An 18,812-nucleotide genomic window follows, 5' to 3' on the forward strand; every position below is an offset into this window, starting at 1 on the left:
ACATACTCAATTTATGTCACAAGTAGTAAGGTTAGTGCAGTTAGTATGAGTATTTGAATACAGCTATTGTTTCCATGTGTTTGATGCCATTCCATTTGCTCCAGCCATTTATGAGCCATCCTCCCCTCAGCAGCCTCCACTGATACCAAAGTTTGGCTTGACAGTCATTGAGCCAAAAAACGATGTGCCTACTCTTAATACTAGGATATTGCTTGGCTAGGATGAAAAGGCTCTGAATTTCCATGAAATACGTGATTTGGTGACAATTCTGAAGTCAGACGCGTTAGCTACAGGCGACCGCCTGGCAATCTGTAGGAATAATTATCGTAAACAAACTTTTGCGTGCTCCAGTTCGAACAGTTTGGGTAAATATTTGGGCAATAATGATGAGGATGACAAGACGAGAACATCGACCTGACAATTTTTTGTTTGTTTTTATCCCGCCCATTTACTTGGTTGCCATGGTTGAAGGTTAACTCCTACCGGGGTAGCCCGAACAATGAGCTTTGTGATTGGTTTGTATTTCTTCAGTTACCACCAAACCAATTAATGATTGGATATCCTATGTGTCTGTCATAAATGTGATCATACTCCTGTAAAATGCTAGGTTGCTTTTAGCTGTCAGTGGTGTTTTATGTCGTTTCCATCAACACCGAAAACGCGACAAGTGAGATCATTTTCAAATAAAATAAATTTTACCCCAAGAATTGAATTACATTTACGTCAATGTCAAAAGACAGTCGCCACGATGGACGACGGCGTGGCGCTGGTCAACACCGACTCGGCCCTAGAATTGGACAAGGGCAAGGCGGAGACGGGAGGGAGAGGTCTGGCAGCAACAGCTCTGGATCCTCGCATGGAGGAGGGAAAAGCAGGAATACTCCCATAACCGTTGCCTCGAAGGTAGCTAGCTCTATTTTCAAGTTATACTGTATAATACACAAGCAAAGTAAGACCGCGTTTAGCCAGCCAACAAAAATAAACATATTTAGCTAAGGGTTTTTAGGCTGGGTTTCTGTGTAAGCACTTTGTGACATCTGCTGATGTAAAAAGGGCTTTAAATACATTTCATTGGTTGATTAATTGATCGCGCGCTAGATAGTTAGCTAACTGGGCTACTAGTGTCGCTATTCTGTAGCGTTCGTTATGTTGTCGCTAATTCCGCTCAGCTGAAACCCACGGCTATTTTTACCTAGCTAGCCAACTAAAGTAGCTAATGGTGTGTTGAGTTGCAGGCCCTTTCGATAGGGGTTTTTATTCCTTTTGTCCAAAGTAAATAATATTTTCTTGTATCGTTATGTTAACTATACGCTACCGGTTAAACATTTTAAGATCAAGGTTTAAAACCCTTTTTTTTTTTTTTTTTACCATTTTCTACATTGTAGAATAATATTGACGACATCAAAACTATGAAATAACACATGGAATAATTTAGTAAACAAATCAAAATATGTTTGAGATTCTTCAAATAGCCACCCATTCCCTTTGACAGCTTTGCACACTTTTGGCATTCTCTCAACCAGCTTCACCTGGAATGCTTTTCCTACAGTCTTGAAGGAGTTCCTACATATGCTGAGCACTTGTTGGCTGCTTTTCCTTCACTCTGTGGTCCAACTCATCCCAAACCATCTCAATTGGGTTGAGGTTGGGTGATTGTGGAGGCCAGGTCATCTGATGCAGCACTCTCCTTCTTGGTCAAATAGCCCTTATGAGCCTTGTGTGTGTTAGGTCATTGTCCTGTTGAAAAACAAATGATAGTCCCACTAAGTAAAAAAAAAAACAGATGAGATGGTGTATTGCTGCACAATACTGTGGTAACCAAGTTGGTTAAGTGTGTCTTGAATTCTAAATAAACCACTGACAGTGTCACCAGCAAAGCACCCCCACACCATAACACCTCCCCCATGCTTTACGGTGGGAAATATACATGTGGAGATCATCCATTCACCCACACTGTGACTCACAAAGACATGGCGGTTGGAACCAAAAATCTACAATTTGGACTCCATACCAAAGGACAAATTTCCACCGGTCTAATGTCCATTGCTCTTTTTTTGGCACAAGCAAGTCTCTTCTTATTGGTGTCCTTTGGTAGTGGTGTCTTTGCAGTAATTCAACCATGAAGGCCTGATTCACGCAGCCTCCTCTGATCAGTTGACATTGAGATGTGTCTGTTACTTGAACTCTGAAGCATTTATTTGGACTGCAATTTCTGCGGCTGGTAACTCTAATGAACTTATCCTCTGCTGCAGAGGTAACTGGGTCTTCCATTCCTGAGGCGGTACTCATGAGAGCCAGTTTCATCATAGTACTTGATGTTTTTTGTTACAGCACTTGAAGAAACGTTCAAAGTTGTTGAATTTTCCGTGTTGACTGACCTTCATGTCTTAAAGTAATGATGGAATGTAATTTCTCTTTGCTTATTTGAGCTGTTCTTGCCATAATATGGACTTGGTATTTTACCAAATAGGGCTATCTTCTGTATACCATCCCTACCTTGTCACAACACAACTGATTGGCTCAAACGCACGAAGAAGGAAAGAAATTCCACAAATGAACTTTTAACAAAGCACACCTGTTAATTGACTGCCTCATGAAGCTGGTTGAGAGAATGCCAAAAGTTTGCAAAGCTGTCAAGGCAAAGGGTGTCTATTTGAAGAATCTCACATTTTTATTTTGTTTAACGCTTTTTGGTTTCTACATGATTCCATGTGTTATTTCCTAGTTTTGATGTCTTCACTATTATTCTACAATGTAGAAAATAGTAAAAAATAAAGAAAAACCCTTGAATGAGTAGGTGTTCTAAAACGTTTGACCGATAGTGTAGTTGTCACAGAACAATGAGACCGACATTTCACTGGATGTATAAATGGGAAGCATCCGCTTGGCCTGTCCACTCACTACCAAAACTGGTTTTGAGAGGAAGCCCAGTGTGAGAAGATGGAACAAGATAGATTTTTATGGAGCCATCGAGCTGCCGAAAGTTTGAATGTACGTATCCGTATCGTTTGGATCGTAAGAAAAGCCACGCATGACATGAAACAGTTAAATTAGGTCTGTAAACGTGCAAACCCTATGTTACAACTAAGAATGAACATTTACACGTTCAATTATTACTTTTTTTCCCTTTACTCTGTTACAGATATTTTTTTATATGTACACATTGTCAGATAGGTGGCATTTGCAATGGACATGAACTTAAAGTTGCTAGACGAAGTTAGCTTAAATCAACTCTAGCCCAGACGTTAGTTGCTTCCGGTTTCATTTCCAAAATAAAAGCCAAGAGCTTGTTTTAGAACACCATTCGATAACGACGTTACACCAATAGTTGGCGTAGCATAGGGTTGGGCCTCCAGCAAATGACTTTGAAGATCCTTTTCTAGAATAACTGTTGAGCTGCAAAATAGAAAGTAAATATGATTTAGTCTAGGCCTATTCCACTATCTAAATATGCCATTCTGTTGTGTTATTTAATTGCCATATAATTGCATAATTTATTTTTACAGAGGCGTGGGGATCCTGTGGGTATCATGTAACCTAATGAATCACACTTTTTCCAGTATTTGGGAGCACGGACTGTAAGCCTTAAATTAAGCATTTTGACTGTTTTTGCAATTTCCACTCTGAATGTAGACTTGTTATAGCCATTTGCGTTGCACAACCCCATCACGCAGAGGCTATATCCATATAAATAAACGAGACAAAACAAAATATTGACTAAGTCTGGGCTATAACCTGTCCTGAGTGAAATAACCATGGGGTCCCAAATGGTCAAGACTATCTATAGCCTATTCTTATTGCCAGATATGCTTTCCCTATAGGCCACTGCATGTGCTTATTCAACTATTTTGTTGAAAATGTATTTAGACGCTATATTTAGAACCCTGTGAGCTAGGGTCTCTTTAAGGGGAGGCCTATAATAAGAACAGTTATAAAACAAATCGAGTTCTAAAAGTATTCTGCAAGACACCAGTAGCCAAAATTATAGCCTAAATTGCAATGCCTATAAGTTGAAGGCCTGTTTTTATTTTTTATATTTGGGTAGGCTTAAATAAAACATTGAATTATTAAAGTAATAGGCTAAAGAACTTTGGAGAATTGATGGCTAAGGATATTCTCTTTGATTTTGTTCCTATTGCAACTCAGACATATTACAGAATGGATGACATTCTCACTGACTGAACTGAAAGGAAGAAATCAAATCTAATTTTATTGGTCACATAGATGTTGATGCGAGTGTAGCGAAATGCTTGTACCTCTAATTCTGACAGTGCAGTAATATCTAACAAGTAATCTAACAATTTCCCAACAACTACCTAATACGCACAAATCTAAAGGCGTGAATGAGAATATGTACATATAAATATATTGATGAGCCATGGCCGAGCGGCAGTTAGGAAAGCTAAGGCTAGCTTTTTCAAACAGAAATTTGCATCCTGTAGTACAAACTCAAAAAAGTTCTGGGACACTGTAAATTCCATGGAGAATAAGAACACCTCCTCCCAGCTGCCCACTGCTCTGAGGCTAGGAAACACTGTTATCACCGATAAATCCACTATAATTGAGAATTTCAATAAGCATTTCTCTACGGCTGGCCATACTTTCCACCTGGCTACCCCTGCCCCGGTCAACTGAGCGGCACCCTCCACAGCAACCCGCCGAAGCTCCCACCATTTCTCCTTCACCCAAATCCAGATAGCTGATGTTCTGAAAGAGCTGCAAAATCTGGACCCCTACAAATCAGTAGGGCTAGACAATCTGGACCCTCTCTTTCTAAAATGATCTGCCGAAATTGTTGCAACCCCTATTACTAGGCTGTTGTTTTCGTATCGTCTGAGATCCCCAAAGATTGGAAAGCTGCTGCTGTCATCCCCCTCTTCAAAGGGGGTGACACTCTAGACCCAAAATGCTACAGACCTATATCAATTCTACCCTGCCTTTCTAAGGTCTTCGAAAGCCAAGTTAACAAACAGATTACTGACCATTTCGAATCCCACCATACCTTCTCCGCTATGCAATCTGGTTTGAGCTGGTCATGAGCGCACCTCAGCCACGCTCAAGGTCCTAAACGACATCATAACCACCATCAATAAGAGACATTACTGTGCAGCCGTATTCATTGACCTATCCAAGGCTTTTGACTCTGTCAATCACCACATTCTTATTGGCAGACTCGACCGCCTTGGTTTCTCAAATGATTGCCTCGCCTGGTTCACCAACTACTTCTCTGATAGAGTTCAGTGTGTCAAATCGGAGGGGCTGTTGTCCGGACCTCTGGCAGTCTCTATGGGGGTGCCACAGGGTTCAATTCTCGGGCCGACTCTCTTCTCTGTATACATCAATGACGTCGCTCTTGCTGCTGGTGATTATCTGATCCACCTCTACGCAGACGACACCATTCTGTATACTTCTGGGCCATTCTTTGATTGGACACTGTGTTAACTAACCTCCAGACGAGCTTCAATGCCATACAACTCTCCTTCCGTGGCCTCCAACTGCTCTTAAATGCAAGTAAAACTAAATGCATGCTATTCAATCGATCACTGCCCGCACTTGCCCACCCGTCCAGCATCACTACTCTGGACGGCTCTGGACGGCTCTGACTATGTGGACTACAAATACCTAGGTGTCTGGTTAGACTATAAACTCTCCTTCCAGACTCACATTAAGCATCTCCAATCCAAAATCAAATCTAGAATTGGCTTCCTGTATCACAACAAAACATCCTTCACTCATGCTGCCAAACATGCCCTCGTAAAACTGACTATCCTACCGATCCTCGACTTTGGCGATGTCATCTATAAAATAGCCTCCAACACTTTACTCAACAAATTGGATGCAGTCTATCACAGTGCCATCTGTTTTGTCACCAAAGCCCCATACACTACCCACCACTGCGACCTGTATGTTCTTGTTGGTTGGGCATCGCTTCATACTCGTCGCCAAACCCACTGGCTCCAGGTCATCTATAAGTATTTGCTTTGTAAAGCCCCGCATTATCTCAGCTCACTGGTCACCATAGCAGCACCTGCCTGTAGCACGTGCTCCAGCAGGTATATCCCACTGGTCACCCCTAAAGCCAATTCCTTCTTTGGTCGCCTTTCTTTCCAGTTCTCTGCTGCCAATGACTGGAATGAACTGCAAAAATCATTGAAGCTGGAGACTCATATCTCCCTCACTAGCTTTAAGCACCAGCTGTCAGAGCAGCTCACAGATCATTGCACCATAGCCCATCTGTAAACATCCCATCTATCTACCTCATCCCCATACTGTATTTATTTATTTATCTTGCTCCTTTGCAACCCAGTATCTCTACTTGCACATTCATCTTCTGTACATCTACCATTCCAGTGTTTAATTGCTATGTTGTAATTACTTCGCCGCCATGGACAATTTATTGCCTTAACTCCCTTACCTTACCTAATTTGCACTCACTGTGTATATACTTTTTTGTTTTCTTTTTTTTCTACTGTATTATTGACTATGTTTAGTTTACTCTGTGTTGTTGTAAGTGTCTAATTGCTATGCTTTATCCTGGCCAAGTCACAGTTGCAAATGAGAACTTGTTCTCAACTAGCCTACCTGGTTAAATAAAGGTGAAATAAAGAAAAGAAAATAGGCAAGGTGCAATAGATTATATAAAATACAGTATATGTAAGAAATGTAAACATTATTAAAGTGCCATTATTTAGAGTGGCATTGTATAAAGTGACTAGTGATCCAGTTATTTAAGTGACCAGTGATTGGGTCTCAATGTAAGCAGCAGCCTCTCTGACTTAGTGATTGTTGTTTAGCAGTCTGATGGCCTTGAGATAGAAGCTGTTTTTCAGTCTCTCGGTCCCAACTTTGATGCACCTATACTGATCTCACCTTCTGGATGGTAACGGTGTGAACAGGCAGTGGCTCAGGTGGTTCTTGTCCTTGATGGTATTTTTGGCCTTCCTGTGACATCGGGTGCTGTAGGTGTCATAGAGGGCAGATAGTTTGCCCCTGGTGATGTTCTGCAGACCAAACCACCCTCTGGAGAGCCTTGCGGTTGAGGGCGGTGAAGTTGCCATACCAGGCTGTGATAAAGCCCAACAGGATACTCTTGATTGTGCATCTCTAACAGCTTGTCAGGGTTTTAGGTGACAAGCCACATTTCTTCAGCCTCCTGAGATTGAAGAGGCTCTGTTGTGCCTTTTTCACCACACTGTCTGTGTGGGTAGACTATTTCAGTTTGTCTGTAATGTGTACGCCGAGGAACTTAAACTTTCCATCTTCTCCACTGCTGACCCTTCGATGTGGATAAGGGGGTACTCCCTCTGCTGTTTCCTGAAGTCCACGATCATCCTTAGTTTTGTTGATGTTGAGTGAGAGGTTGTTTTTCCTGACACCATACTCCGAGTGCCCTCACCACCCCTGTAGGCTGTCTCGTCGTTGTTGGTAATTAAGCCCACTCCTGTTGTGTCGTCTGCAAACTTGATGATTGAGTTGGAGGCGGGCATGACCACGCAGTCGTAGGTGAACAGAGAGTACAGGAGGAGGCTGAGCATGCACCCATGTGGGGCCCCAGTATTAAGGGTCAGCGAAGTGGAGATGTTGTTTCCTACCTTCACCACCTGGGGGCGACCTGTCCAGGACCTAATTGCACAGGGCGGGGTTGAGACCCAGGGCCTCCAGCTGGATGATGAGCTTGCATGGTACTATGGTGTTAAATGCTGAGCTGTAGTTAATGAACAGCATTCTTACATAGGTATTCCTCTTGTCCAGGTTGGATAGGGCAGTGTGCAGTGTGATGACAATTGCATCGTCTATGGATGTAATTAAACGTTCAAATATATTGGAATGATGAGTTGCACGCATCATGCATGCGCTGCACTTTATTTGGCTAGTAGGTAAATAGGCCTACATTAGGGTACAATGACTGGATGGCTGTATGCCTCCAGAAGGGCATCTTCTGAGGCTGAGGGGTGCTTTTCGAAGCTGCATGGTGCTGCATGGAGATCATAAGCTCTTCAACTGGGCAGCAGTGTCGTGGCATAATTGCCATATAATTGCATAATTAGACCACTGCAACAGAGTTGGTTTGAAGTGTGGGAATAAGTTTATGCCCGATTTAGCCTACATTTAAGCTCTCCTTTGAAGTCCATATATTTAAGACCCGATTCATATAAATGATTTTAAATTCATATTAACCCCTCCTACAGAATATGCTTTGGCAAGATTTTGAGTGATGAAATCAATGTCAAAATATTCTGTCAAAATATTTTGAGTGGCAAAGATTCCAATGGGCATACATAATTGTCATAAGGTGAATGCACCAATTTGTAAGTCGCTCTGGATAAGAGCGTCTGCTAAATGACTTAAATGTAAATGTAATAATTCATAGATTCACCAAACATCTGTTATTATTCTGTTTCATTTTTCCGGGTATATACTACAGGTTATAATTCATTATTCCTGGTATATCCTCCTGGATATGTTTAAGTATTCCTGGTATATACTACTGGTTATGATATGCAGACAGAGCCCAGAGAATGGGATGGTGCAATAATGAATTAGTCATATGTTACTGACCGCCTTGATTCGGTCTTATGTAGCAAAATTTGTAATTATTTTTTATATTCGATAAAAGCAGAGACACAGGGCTACAACATTGTATATCATACACTGCATTTGAGGAACAATGGGAAAGTAATTCTGCTTTGAAAGTTGATAAACTTGTAACCCCACTTTTGACAAAATGGGCCTTGAATAATTTTGGTACACCTGCTGGCAAGCTCTTCTTTGTCTGCACCCATTCAGCATTGTTCACACCCTCTTAAGCCAGTCCCACCCATCTCTTTATGGATTCACAAGTGAGGTCATGTGCTAAACAGTGAGTAGTGTAGTAAAGATTAAGTGTAAAAGTAGTAGCCTACATTAAGGAACAATTCAAGGTAAACAAAGTGTCCGGATACAAATATTTTATAAATATTAGATGACTCTTACCCAGACACACTTGTTTAAATTGATGGGTCATGTGAAAGAAATGCTATAACCCCCAGCCACATCTTGCTAAGTGGATGGGTCTCTACAGAAGGTGTAAACTGTACAGCGAAATGGTTACTTCCATAGTAGCAAAATCAAAAATAGTGTCAATATAAAAATGTGTCAATACCAGTAGAGAGAGAACATAATATACAGTATGTACAAGAACAATAACCATATTAGGGATACTGGTGATAGATTAGGTAGTTATATGCATACAGTAAGGGGTAAAGTGTCTGAGCAGCAGGATAAAAAAAAAATGGTAGCAGCAACGTGTGTGTGTGTTTGGAGAGAGTTGTGAATAAAAGTTAGTTAATTTCAAGAGCATCTCTCTCTCTGTGGGTCCAACCCCAAGAAGTTCTGGAAAACAGTTAAAGACCTGGAGAATAAACCCTCCTCACAGATGCCCATGTCCTTTAACTTAGGGATCCCTAAGTGCGAATCATGCTCGAATCCCGCTAGGATTGATTTGACAACATCCAGTGAAATTGCAGTGCGCCAAATTCAAGCTACAGAAATATCAATATTCAAAATTCTCGAAAATATAAGTGTAATGCATCAAAATAAAGCTTAACTTCTTGTTAATCCAGCCGCTGTGTCAGATTTCAAAAAGGCTTTATGGTGAAAGCAGACCGTGCGATTATCTGAGGACAGCGCCCCGCATACAAACACACGGAAAAAGAATTCAACCAGGCAGGTGCGACACAAAAGGCAGAAATAGCCATACCTTTGAAGATATTTTTTTCAATCTGAAATGTTTCAGTGACACAGGCAGAAAATGTTGTAATTGGGGATGTAATTTTCAGAATTTTTGGTGGCCTTGCTATGCCAGGATTCAGACATGGCTAGGACATCAGGGTTGGCGGAGGGCTTGCAAACCATTACAGACTACAAAGGGAAGGACAGCCGAGAGCTGCCCAGTGACATGAGCATGCCAGACGAGCTAAACTACTTCTATGCTCGCTTTGAAACAAATAACACTGAAACATGCATGAGAGCACCAGCTGTTCCGGAAGACTGTGTGATCACGCTCTCCACAGCCGACGTGAGTAAGACCTTTAAACAGGTCAACATTCACAAGGACGCACAGCCATTTGCGTACAGATTCACAGATGATGCAATCTCTATTGCACTCCACACTGCCCTTTCCCACCTGGACTAAAGGAACACCTACAGTTGAAGTCGGAAGTTTACATACTCGTTTTTCAACCACTCCACAAATTTCTTGTTGACAGACTATAGTTTTGGCAAGTCGGTTAGGACATCTACTTTGTACATGACACAAGTAATTCTTCCAACAATTGTTTACGGACAGTATAATTCACTGTATCACAATTCCAGTGGTCAGAAGTTTAGAAACACTAAGTTGGCTGTGCTTTTAAACAGCTTGGAATATTCCCGAAAATGATGTCATGGCTTTAGAAACTTCTGATAGGCTAATTGACACATTTTGAGTCAATTGGAGTTGTGGATGTATTTCAAGGACTACCTTCAAACTCAGTGCCTCTTTGCTTGTCATCATGGGAAAATCAAAAGAAATCAGCCAGGACTTCAGAAAATAAATGGTAGACCTCCACAAGTCTGGTTCATCCTTGGGAGCAATTTCAGAACGCCTGAAGGTACCACGTTCATTTGTACAAACAATAGTACGCAAGTATAAACACCATGGGACCACACAGCCGTCATACCGCTCAGGAAGGAGACACGTTCTGTCTCCTAGAGACAAGTGCAAATCAACCCCAGAACAACTGCAAAGGACCTTGTGAAGATGCTGGAGGAAATGGGTACAAAATATCTATATCCACAGTAAAATGAGTACCTTATCTACATAAGCTGAAAGGCCGCTCAGCAAGGATGAAGCCACGGTTTGCAACTGCACATAGGACCAAGATCATACTTTTTGGAGAAATGTCCTCTGGTCTGATGAATCAAAAATAGAACTGTTTGGCCATAATGACCATCCTTATGTTTGGACGTTAAAGGGGGAGGCTTGCAAGTCGAAGAACACCATCCCAACCGTGAAGCACGGGGGTGGCAGCAGCATGTGGGGGTGCTTTGCTGCAGGAGGGACTGGTGCACTTCACAAAATAGATGGCATCATGATGAAAGGAAATTATGTGGATATATTGAAGCAACATCTCAAGACATCAGTCTGGACGTTAAAGCTTGGTCGCAAATGGGTCTTCCAAATGGACATTGACCCCAAGCATACTTCCAAAGTTGTGCAAAATGGCTTAAGGACAACAAAGTCAAGGTATTGGAGTGGCCATCAAAAAGCCCTGACCTCAATCCTTTAGAAAATTTGTGGGCAGAACTGAAAAAGCATGTGTGAGAAAGGAGGCCTACAAACCTGACTCGGTTACACCAGCTCTGTCAGGAGGAATGGGCCAAAATTCACCCAAATATTGTGGGATGCTTGTGGGAAGGCTACCCAAAAGGTTTGACCCAAATTAAACCATTTTAAAGGCAATGCTACCAAAAACTAATTGAGTGTATGTAAACTTCTGACCCACTGGGAATGTGATGAAAGACATAAAAGCTGAAATAAATAATTCTCTCTACTATTATTCTGACATTTCACATTCTTCCAATAAAGTGGTGATCCTAACTGATCTAAGACAAGACAGGGAATCTTTACTAGGATTAAATATCAGGAATTGTGAAACTGAGTTTAAATATATTTGGCGAAGGTGTATGTAAACTTCCGACTTCAGCTGTACATGTCTAAACAAAATATCCCAAGATATGCTGTTAGCTAGCTATCTGACATTAGGTTACTGGTTCGCTAGCTAACATTACGTCACCCCTTGATTTTATGAATGTGAAATGTGAGATTAATAGTATAATTTTTTAAAATTTATAATAAAAAAAAAAACATTTTGGGGTGAGATGAACCTGCCAAAACTCTGAAAGGTATTATTCTACTTCAGAATTGCGACACACTATTGTTTCAAGCCTAAGATGTTAGTCCGTTATCGTAACATGGTGTTTGAATGCTCATAGATGAAATTTCACATTTTACGTTTCAGGTTTTACACATGGCTTTTCTTACGATCCTAGCGATATGTGTGTTCAACCTTTTTGCAGCTGTTTGGCTCCATAGATTTTGGCCGACATTCCATTTCTTTTGCAATGCTTTGTCACCATGTGGCAGTACATTGTCTGCTGACATAATATGCCAGTTGATCAAATTAAAACAGTCAAATACTTCACTCTGTAGTGTTATGTCAGTCATTAGGAAAAAACGTATTTCACTGGAGCTGTGGATGTACTTTCTAAAGATGGTTGTGCTCGGGTTATTGCTCCGACATAAAGTAAATATTCTTAATAGATCCTGTTTAGCCATTCTTCCATCGCTACGGGTTGATTTTTAGGCATTGCATTGTTTTCTATAAGAATCCCTGCTCACACTAAATATCTTGCTGCATACCTCACTTGTTCGTAGCAAAGATTATTTTGAGACTTACTCATTTGGCACAAAGTTGCAGGTGGCCCATGTGGGTTTGTGTTTGTCCTCCGGCCTTGAATGATTCATTGCAGGCAGACCATGTGGGTTTGTGCTTTTCCTCCAGCCTTGTATGATTCATCCACTGCCAAGTCCAATCGGATGCTGCTTAGCCTCAGCCTCTCTGGCTAATGCAGGCTTACATTAGCACACTCCTTGAGCCTGCAGCTACACTCATTTCTGGCAGTGGAGGACAGGGGATGAGGGGCAGGCCTGTGAGATGAGAGGAGCTGTAAACACAGGAAGCAGTGCAGAGGAAAGGAGAGGAGACCCGGGTGAGTGGCAGGAAGGCAGACGGACAGCAGCAGCAGTGGTCTGCAGCACAGGCCCAGGGGCTGGATGCTAGCTCAGCACAGTGCTCCGAGCTCAGCCCTGATTACAAACGGAGCAGAAAGGATTGACAGCCCACTAAGCACCTGGCTGTCTCAATCACCATTTGTGGTGAAGTTGACACAGCTGGGCAAGTTGCTATAGAAGTGCTAGCTACACACGGTCTATTTTGATCCTTCTGTCAGATGATGATGTCACCTATCACAAGTGGCAATGCTGGGGAAACAGGTTGGCTGAAGTGGGCTGCAAAAGTATGTCAGGGGTGGATAAGGATGAGGAACCTGCTTACAGACTCTACTTCTATTCTGTATGTATTTTTTAAGCCATCTTTCTTTCTCTCTCTTCACTCCCCCACTCGTTCTGCATGTGTCTGTTTGTAAACCTTCTTTTTAAAAGGGTAACTCTTAAAACTACACCAAGCTCTTTCATGTGTGCATGTAGAGGCTGTCTGTGACCGAGTTGCATAACAAGACTGTGTATTCTCCATTTTAAATGGAGAAGTGCTGAAATAAACAACCTATACTGTCTACCATAGTCAAGGCCAGGTGGCAGGTGGCAGCAGCTGATTAAGTGGATCAGGAGAGCCTTTCCATAAGCCTTGCCTACCTCATGATGTACAGCTAGGAGTCAGTCAAGATAGGCTTCCCTTCATGTCAAGAGTCATCTGTGATAAGATGGCTGCCAATCCCATGAAACGGTGTTAATATTTACTGTCAGCTGGGCGACGCATTTGCTATGATGGTAACGTAGCTTGCTATTTGTTCATTTCAGTGGGATTTGGCTACTCTGTTTGATGTGCAGCCTAGGGATGTTGATGCTTGATCCTATTGTCCTTTGCTTCCTATGCTTTTCTGGTAAGAGAATGAAGCTGGGCATTTCCATCTAAAAGGACCCATGAGCACCAACATAGAAGCATGTCAAATTGGGTCTCAAATGAAAGCAAGGAGTGTAGGCTTGGGTGGTATACCGGGTATTTGGAAATGGCCACGATGGTTTTTCAATACCGTCAATGCTGTTGAAACTATTTCTTTGAAGTTTTTTATAGATTTTTATATTTGTAACTGCTTTTTAAATAAATACCTGCAGTCAACTTGTACAATACATAAGGAGATAAAGCAGATCGCGTTCTTCATTTCACCTGTCACATTGTTTTACATTATGAAGCATTCGTAGTTCCCCAGAACAGGTGAGCCAGTCATGTGTTTGTTTGTAAGTAGCACAATGGGAGAAAGTGGGAGCAAATCAAATTTAATTTGTCACATGCGCTGAATAGAACCTTACTGTGAAATGCTTACTTACAAGCCCTTAACCAACAATGCAATTTTACGAAAATCTGAGTTAAGAAACTATTTACTAAAGAAAGGTAGGGGTAAAGTGACTATGCATAGATAATAAACCGTGACTAGCAGCAGTGTAAAATAGTTTAAAAAAAGTGCAAATAGTCCAGGTAGCCATTTGATTAATTGTTCAGCAGTCTTATGGCTTGGGGGTAGAAGCTGCTAAGGAGTCTTTTGGACCTAGACTTGCGCTTGCCATGCGGTAACAGAGAGAACAGTCTAATACTTGGGTGGCTGGTGTCATTGACAATTTTGGGGGGGCCTTCCTCTGATACTGCCTAGTATAGAGGTCCTGTATGGCAGGAAGCTTGATGTACTCGGCCATACGCACTACCTTCTGTAGCGCCTTAGTCAGATGCTGAGCAGTTGCCGTAGCAGACGGTGATGCAACCGTTCAGGATGCTCTTGATGGTGCAGCTGTAGAACTTTCTGAGCGTCTGTGAACACATGACAAATATTTTCAGTCTCCTTAGGGGGAATAGGCGTTCTCGTGCTCTCTCCATGACAGGCTTGGCCTTAAACTGCCTTAATTTGGACCCCAGGAAGGGTAGCAGCTAATGGGGATCCCTAATTAATACAAATACTACAGCCCCGTTGACGTGAATGAGGGCGTGTTTGCCCTCCTTTTCCTGTAGTCCACAATCATCTCCTTTGTCTTGCTCACGTTGCGGTCAGGTTGTTGTCCTGGCACCACACTGCCAGTTCTTTGACCTCCTCATATAGGCTGTCTCATCGTTGTCGGCGATCAGGCCTATCACCATTGTGCCTTCAGCAGACTTAATGATTGTGTTTGAATCGTGCTTGGCCACGCAGTCGTGGGTGAACAGAGAGTACAGGAGGGGACTAAGCACGCATCCCCGAGGGGCCCCCCATGTTGACGATCAGTGTGGCAGATGTATTGTTATTTACCCTTACCACCTGCGGGCGGCCTGTCAGGAAGTCCAGGATCCAGTTGCAGAGGGACATGTTTGTTCCCAGGGTCTTTAGCTTAGTGATGAGCTTTATGGGGACAATGTTGTTGACTACAGCTCAGTGTTCAATGAACAGCGTTCTCATAGGTGTTCCTTTTGTCCAGGTGGGAAAGGACAGTGTGGAGTGCAATAGAGATGGCGTCATCTGTGGCTCTGTTGGGGTGGTATGCGAATTGGAGTGGGTTTAGGGTTTCAGGGTTGATGGTGTTGTGAGCCATGAACAGCCTTTCAAAGCACTTCATGGCTACAGCCGTTAATGTTATGGGTCTGTAGTCATTTAGGCAGGTTACCTTGGCGTTCTTGGACAAAGGGACTATGGTGGTCTGTTTGGAACATGTATGTATTACAGACTCAGTTAGGGAGAGGTTGAAAATGTCAGTAAAGACACTTGCCAGTTGGTCTGCGCATGTTCTGAGTACACGTCCTGGTCATTTGTCTTGGCCCCACAGCCTTGTGAATGGAGTTTTTGGGCCTGGTCTTTGTTCAGAAATCCAGAAGCTTTTTTTAGGTCGTAAGAGATGGTAGAAACATTATGTACAAAATAAGTTACAAACTGTGGGGGGGGGAAACACTATCACCATGGGTTAGGGGCCCGTAAAACGGCAGGCATCCCCTCCGGCGCAGAGAGTGATCAGGGGCATTCAACTATAGTTGTCCTTCACAGAAAATAACTTAGTGCAACACAATTGGCAGGAAATTAGCTTAGAATGAAAAATAACATTTTTTTTGCAAAAACAATGCAAGGCCATCATATTTCTGTTTTTCACTGAAAGAATGTAGCCAGCTCCCAATGTTTTGCTTGCGTTTTACCAGAGAAAAGTAGGCTACACCGAAAGGTAGCTACAGCAAGACCCCCCCCCCCCCCCCCAGGGAGAGAGAGACAGCTCTCACATTTTTCAACATGTTTTTTTTACAAAAGGATAGATTTGGAGTAGATTTGGGACATATGCAGGATGCTACGCATTGTTTGCTAGAGCACCCTACCATCAGAGACATGAGGACACTATCCAACCTGGAACTGAGCTGCCAGACTTGCAAGGACAGACCAGAGACAACTTCAATTAGCATTGAGGTGTGAAGTAAAAGGTGTTGAGGCCTTTGGGCCCAATAAGTGGCCGGAGTCTGTGAAGCCCCCTCCTGCTGTTCAAAGACTGGCATTTTCTACAAGAAATTCACCTCCAGAAATAAAAGCTTCTCCCAAGTGGGTGTGACACCTATTCCCGTTGCCTGCTGCAGTGCTGCTTGGATTCCACCTGGCGATCTGTTCACCATCTGCCCTGGCCTGTCTCCACCTGTCTGATACAGGTACCCCCATCACACTCCCCCCCTCTCTCCCGAGCTTTTGCTTGCCTCCAGCACACACACACACGGTTGGGGCGAGTGACTCTGAACTTTATGGTGGAAATTACAAGATTATGTTATAATTTTATTGCATCAAATGGTTGTTTTATGCAACAGAATAGAGGATTCTTAACTATTGTTTTGTGTGTTCTACTGAGGGTGGGTCTCTGGGAGATAACACTGAAAGGAGATTTATGATTATTTTGGATGATAACCTAAAGAGACCGCCTTCCAGAGCGTGAGTTAATATTTCTGTTCTATATGGTACCAGGGAGCGGTGACCCCAGGGCCAGACCCTGGTCAGTACACAAAGATAACTGTTTCTACAGCAGATACTTTAATTCACAGCAGACAGTATCTTCCATACAAATCTTAACCTTGTGACCCATTCTATACATCTGTTGTTCGTCATGTAGATTTTAGCTATAAAAGACCTTGGTACTTTTGTCTCTGGGCTCTCAATTAATCATCTGAGGGTGATTCGTCAACCAGCCATCATTATCGTAGAGCACTCAATTGATTCACTTTATATGTGTGTGTTGTATTGACCTGCTCCCTTATTAATAAGTTATTAAAGATTTAGTTTAAGTATTACTCTGACTTGTGTGATAAGTTTATCTTCTCATTTGATAGTAAAGAAATTAACCACCACAACTTACAATGGCTAGCTCCAAGTCGTTATATATTATTTGTTTTTTCTTGTGCATTTTGCTATTTGCCTCATGACTCCTGCATGCTTTGTTGACTACAAACTTTCTTTATCCAACCGTGGGACAGACTGGTTGTTCCCACACTCGGGACTCTTTATTGGTTACACAGACTTTTGGCCTCTCATCCTATTCTAACCACCTCTCGCTGGCTTTGTATTCATGTTACCTGATGAAATTGCTGTACAATATTATCGTGTTGCCATCTAATGCACTTCCAAATGTCATATATCAACACCGCAGAGCTCTCCCTGTTATCTGCCGTGCCTTGATTATATTACTGCTGATGATATCTGGAAATGTGCATGTACACCCTGGCCCATCTACTGTTTGCTAATTCTACCGCCCCAATTCCGATTTGTGCTCTGATATCTGCGTCACTGATTTCTTGCTCTCGCAAAAGCCTGGGTTTTCTACACATTAACCAGTGTCCGAAATGAACTTTTTGGCTCACCTGCCAAGGGGACTGGTAGATTAATAAATATATATTTTTTACCAGACAAAATAATAAATAGCCTTTGTGTGTAATATAAACATTATTTTCAGTACGTTTCATTGAGATAATAAGGTATTCTGTTGAATACAAACTTAAAGAAGAGGCCAGGGCAAAATTTGAAACAAAAATTATTTTAATATATTGATCAACGGTTAATCAAATCAAGTTTATTTGTAGAGCACATTTAAAAACAACTGTAGTTGACCAAAAGTGCTGTACAGAGTGCAAAAATGCCAAACAGTGGGCACACAATGAAATGAACAAAACCGATCAGATACAATGAATAAGAGCACATAGAAGTCAAAACAGGGCAACAGCAATGGTAAGATAGTTATGAGAAGTTCAGTGGACATAGAACTGGTGCTCTTTTGATACAAAGGGGAAACAGGGGAAGCAGATCTACAAATCTTTTGATTTGAGTAGAAATACCCTGATAAAATACAGGTAAAATAGAGACTTATCACATGCTGGTTAATTTTGACTTGTGGCTAGATTTCATTTCCCAGCTTGAATACAACGGAATAATTCTCAAAATTCTACTGAAGTACAGTATTTGCTATTAAATGTACTCAAGGATCAAACATAAGTACAGTTAAAGGTTTTGTAAACCTATCAGATGCTTAATAATAATTTGAATCAACTTAAACCTCATCGGTCTCCTCACTCTCTACCGCAATCACCCTCTTTGCACGGTCCAAGTCTGGCCTCCTGATAGAGTCCTGGTGCCACAGCATCACAGCTTTTTACCAGATCATACTCTCTGATCTCTGGAGAGGACAGCTGGACCATGAGGAGGTCTGACAGTGTGTCAGACTTTAGGTTGGACCGCCAATCAGTTTTCACCTGTATTAAAACCTCTTTCACATTCAGCTGTGGAGGCAGGGAAGAACAGGACCAGGTCAACCAATTCCAGCAAGTCAGGGCAGGAATGCTGATGGCTCCTGTTGACACGAGACCAGGACATCTTCTGCAGGGACTGAGGCTCTTGGTACATCAGCACCTTCAGGACAGTCCACTGGTCAGGGATCCTTTCAACATGGATGCCAGAGGTCTCCAGGACAGGCTTGAAATGGTCCACCAGGGTTTTCAGTTCAGTGTCACCAAAATCTAGAA

General features: G+C 42.2%; 1 protein-coding gene across 6 annotated transcripts in view; it reads left to right on the forward strand.

Annotated features, from left to right (window-relative positions):
• Window positions 1-575: 575 nt before the first annotated feature.
• Window positions 576-18,812, forward strand: part of scaper (S-phase cyclin A-associated protein in the ER) — a 139,622-nt gene continuing 121,385 nt past the window's right edge. For 3 of the 6 annotated variants that reach the window (XM_029668015.2, XM_029668017.2, XM_029668018.2), the window contains exon 1: window positions 577-903. In XM_029668015.2, the coding sequence (XP_029523875.1) occupies window positions 727-903 (177 nt within the window). In that variant the 5' untranslated portion in view covers window positions 577-726. Of the gene's footprint in view, window positions 904-12,089; window positions 13,155-16,357; window positions 16,461-18,812 lie in introns of those variants that run through there. The other 3 variants (XM_029668013.2, XM_029668016.2, XM_065022550.1) reach the window with 3 other exon arrangements.

The sequence above is a fragment of the Oncorhynchus nerka genome, linkage group LG9a (assembly GCF_034236695.1).
Source record: "Oncorhynchus nerka isolate Pitt River linkage group LG9a, Oner_Uvic_2.0, whole genome shotgun sequence".
Lineage (NCBI taxonomy): Eukaryota > Metazoa > Chordata > Actinopteri > Salmoniformes > Salmonidae > Oncorhynchus > Oncorhynchus nerka.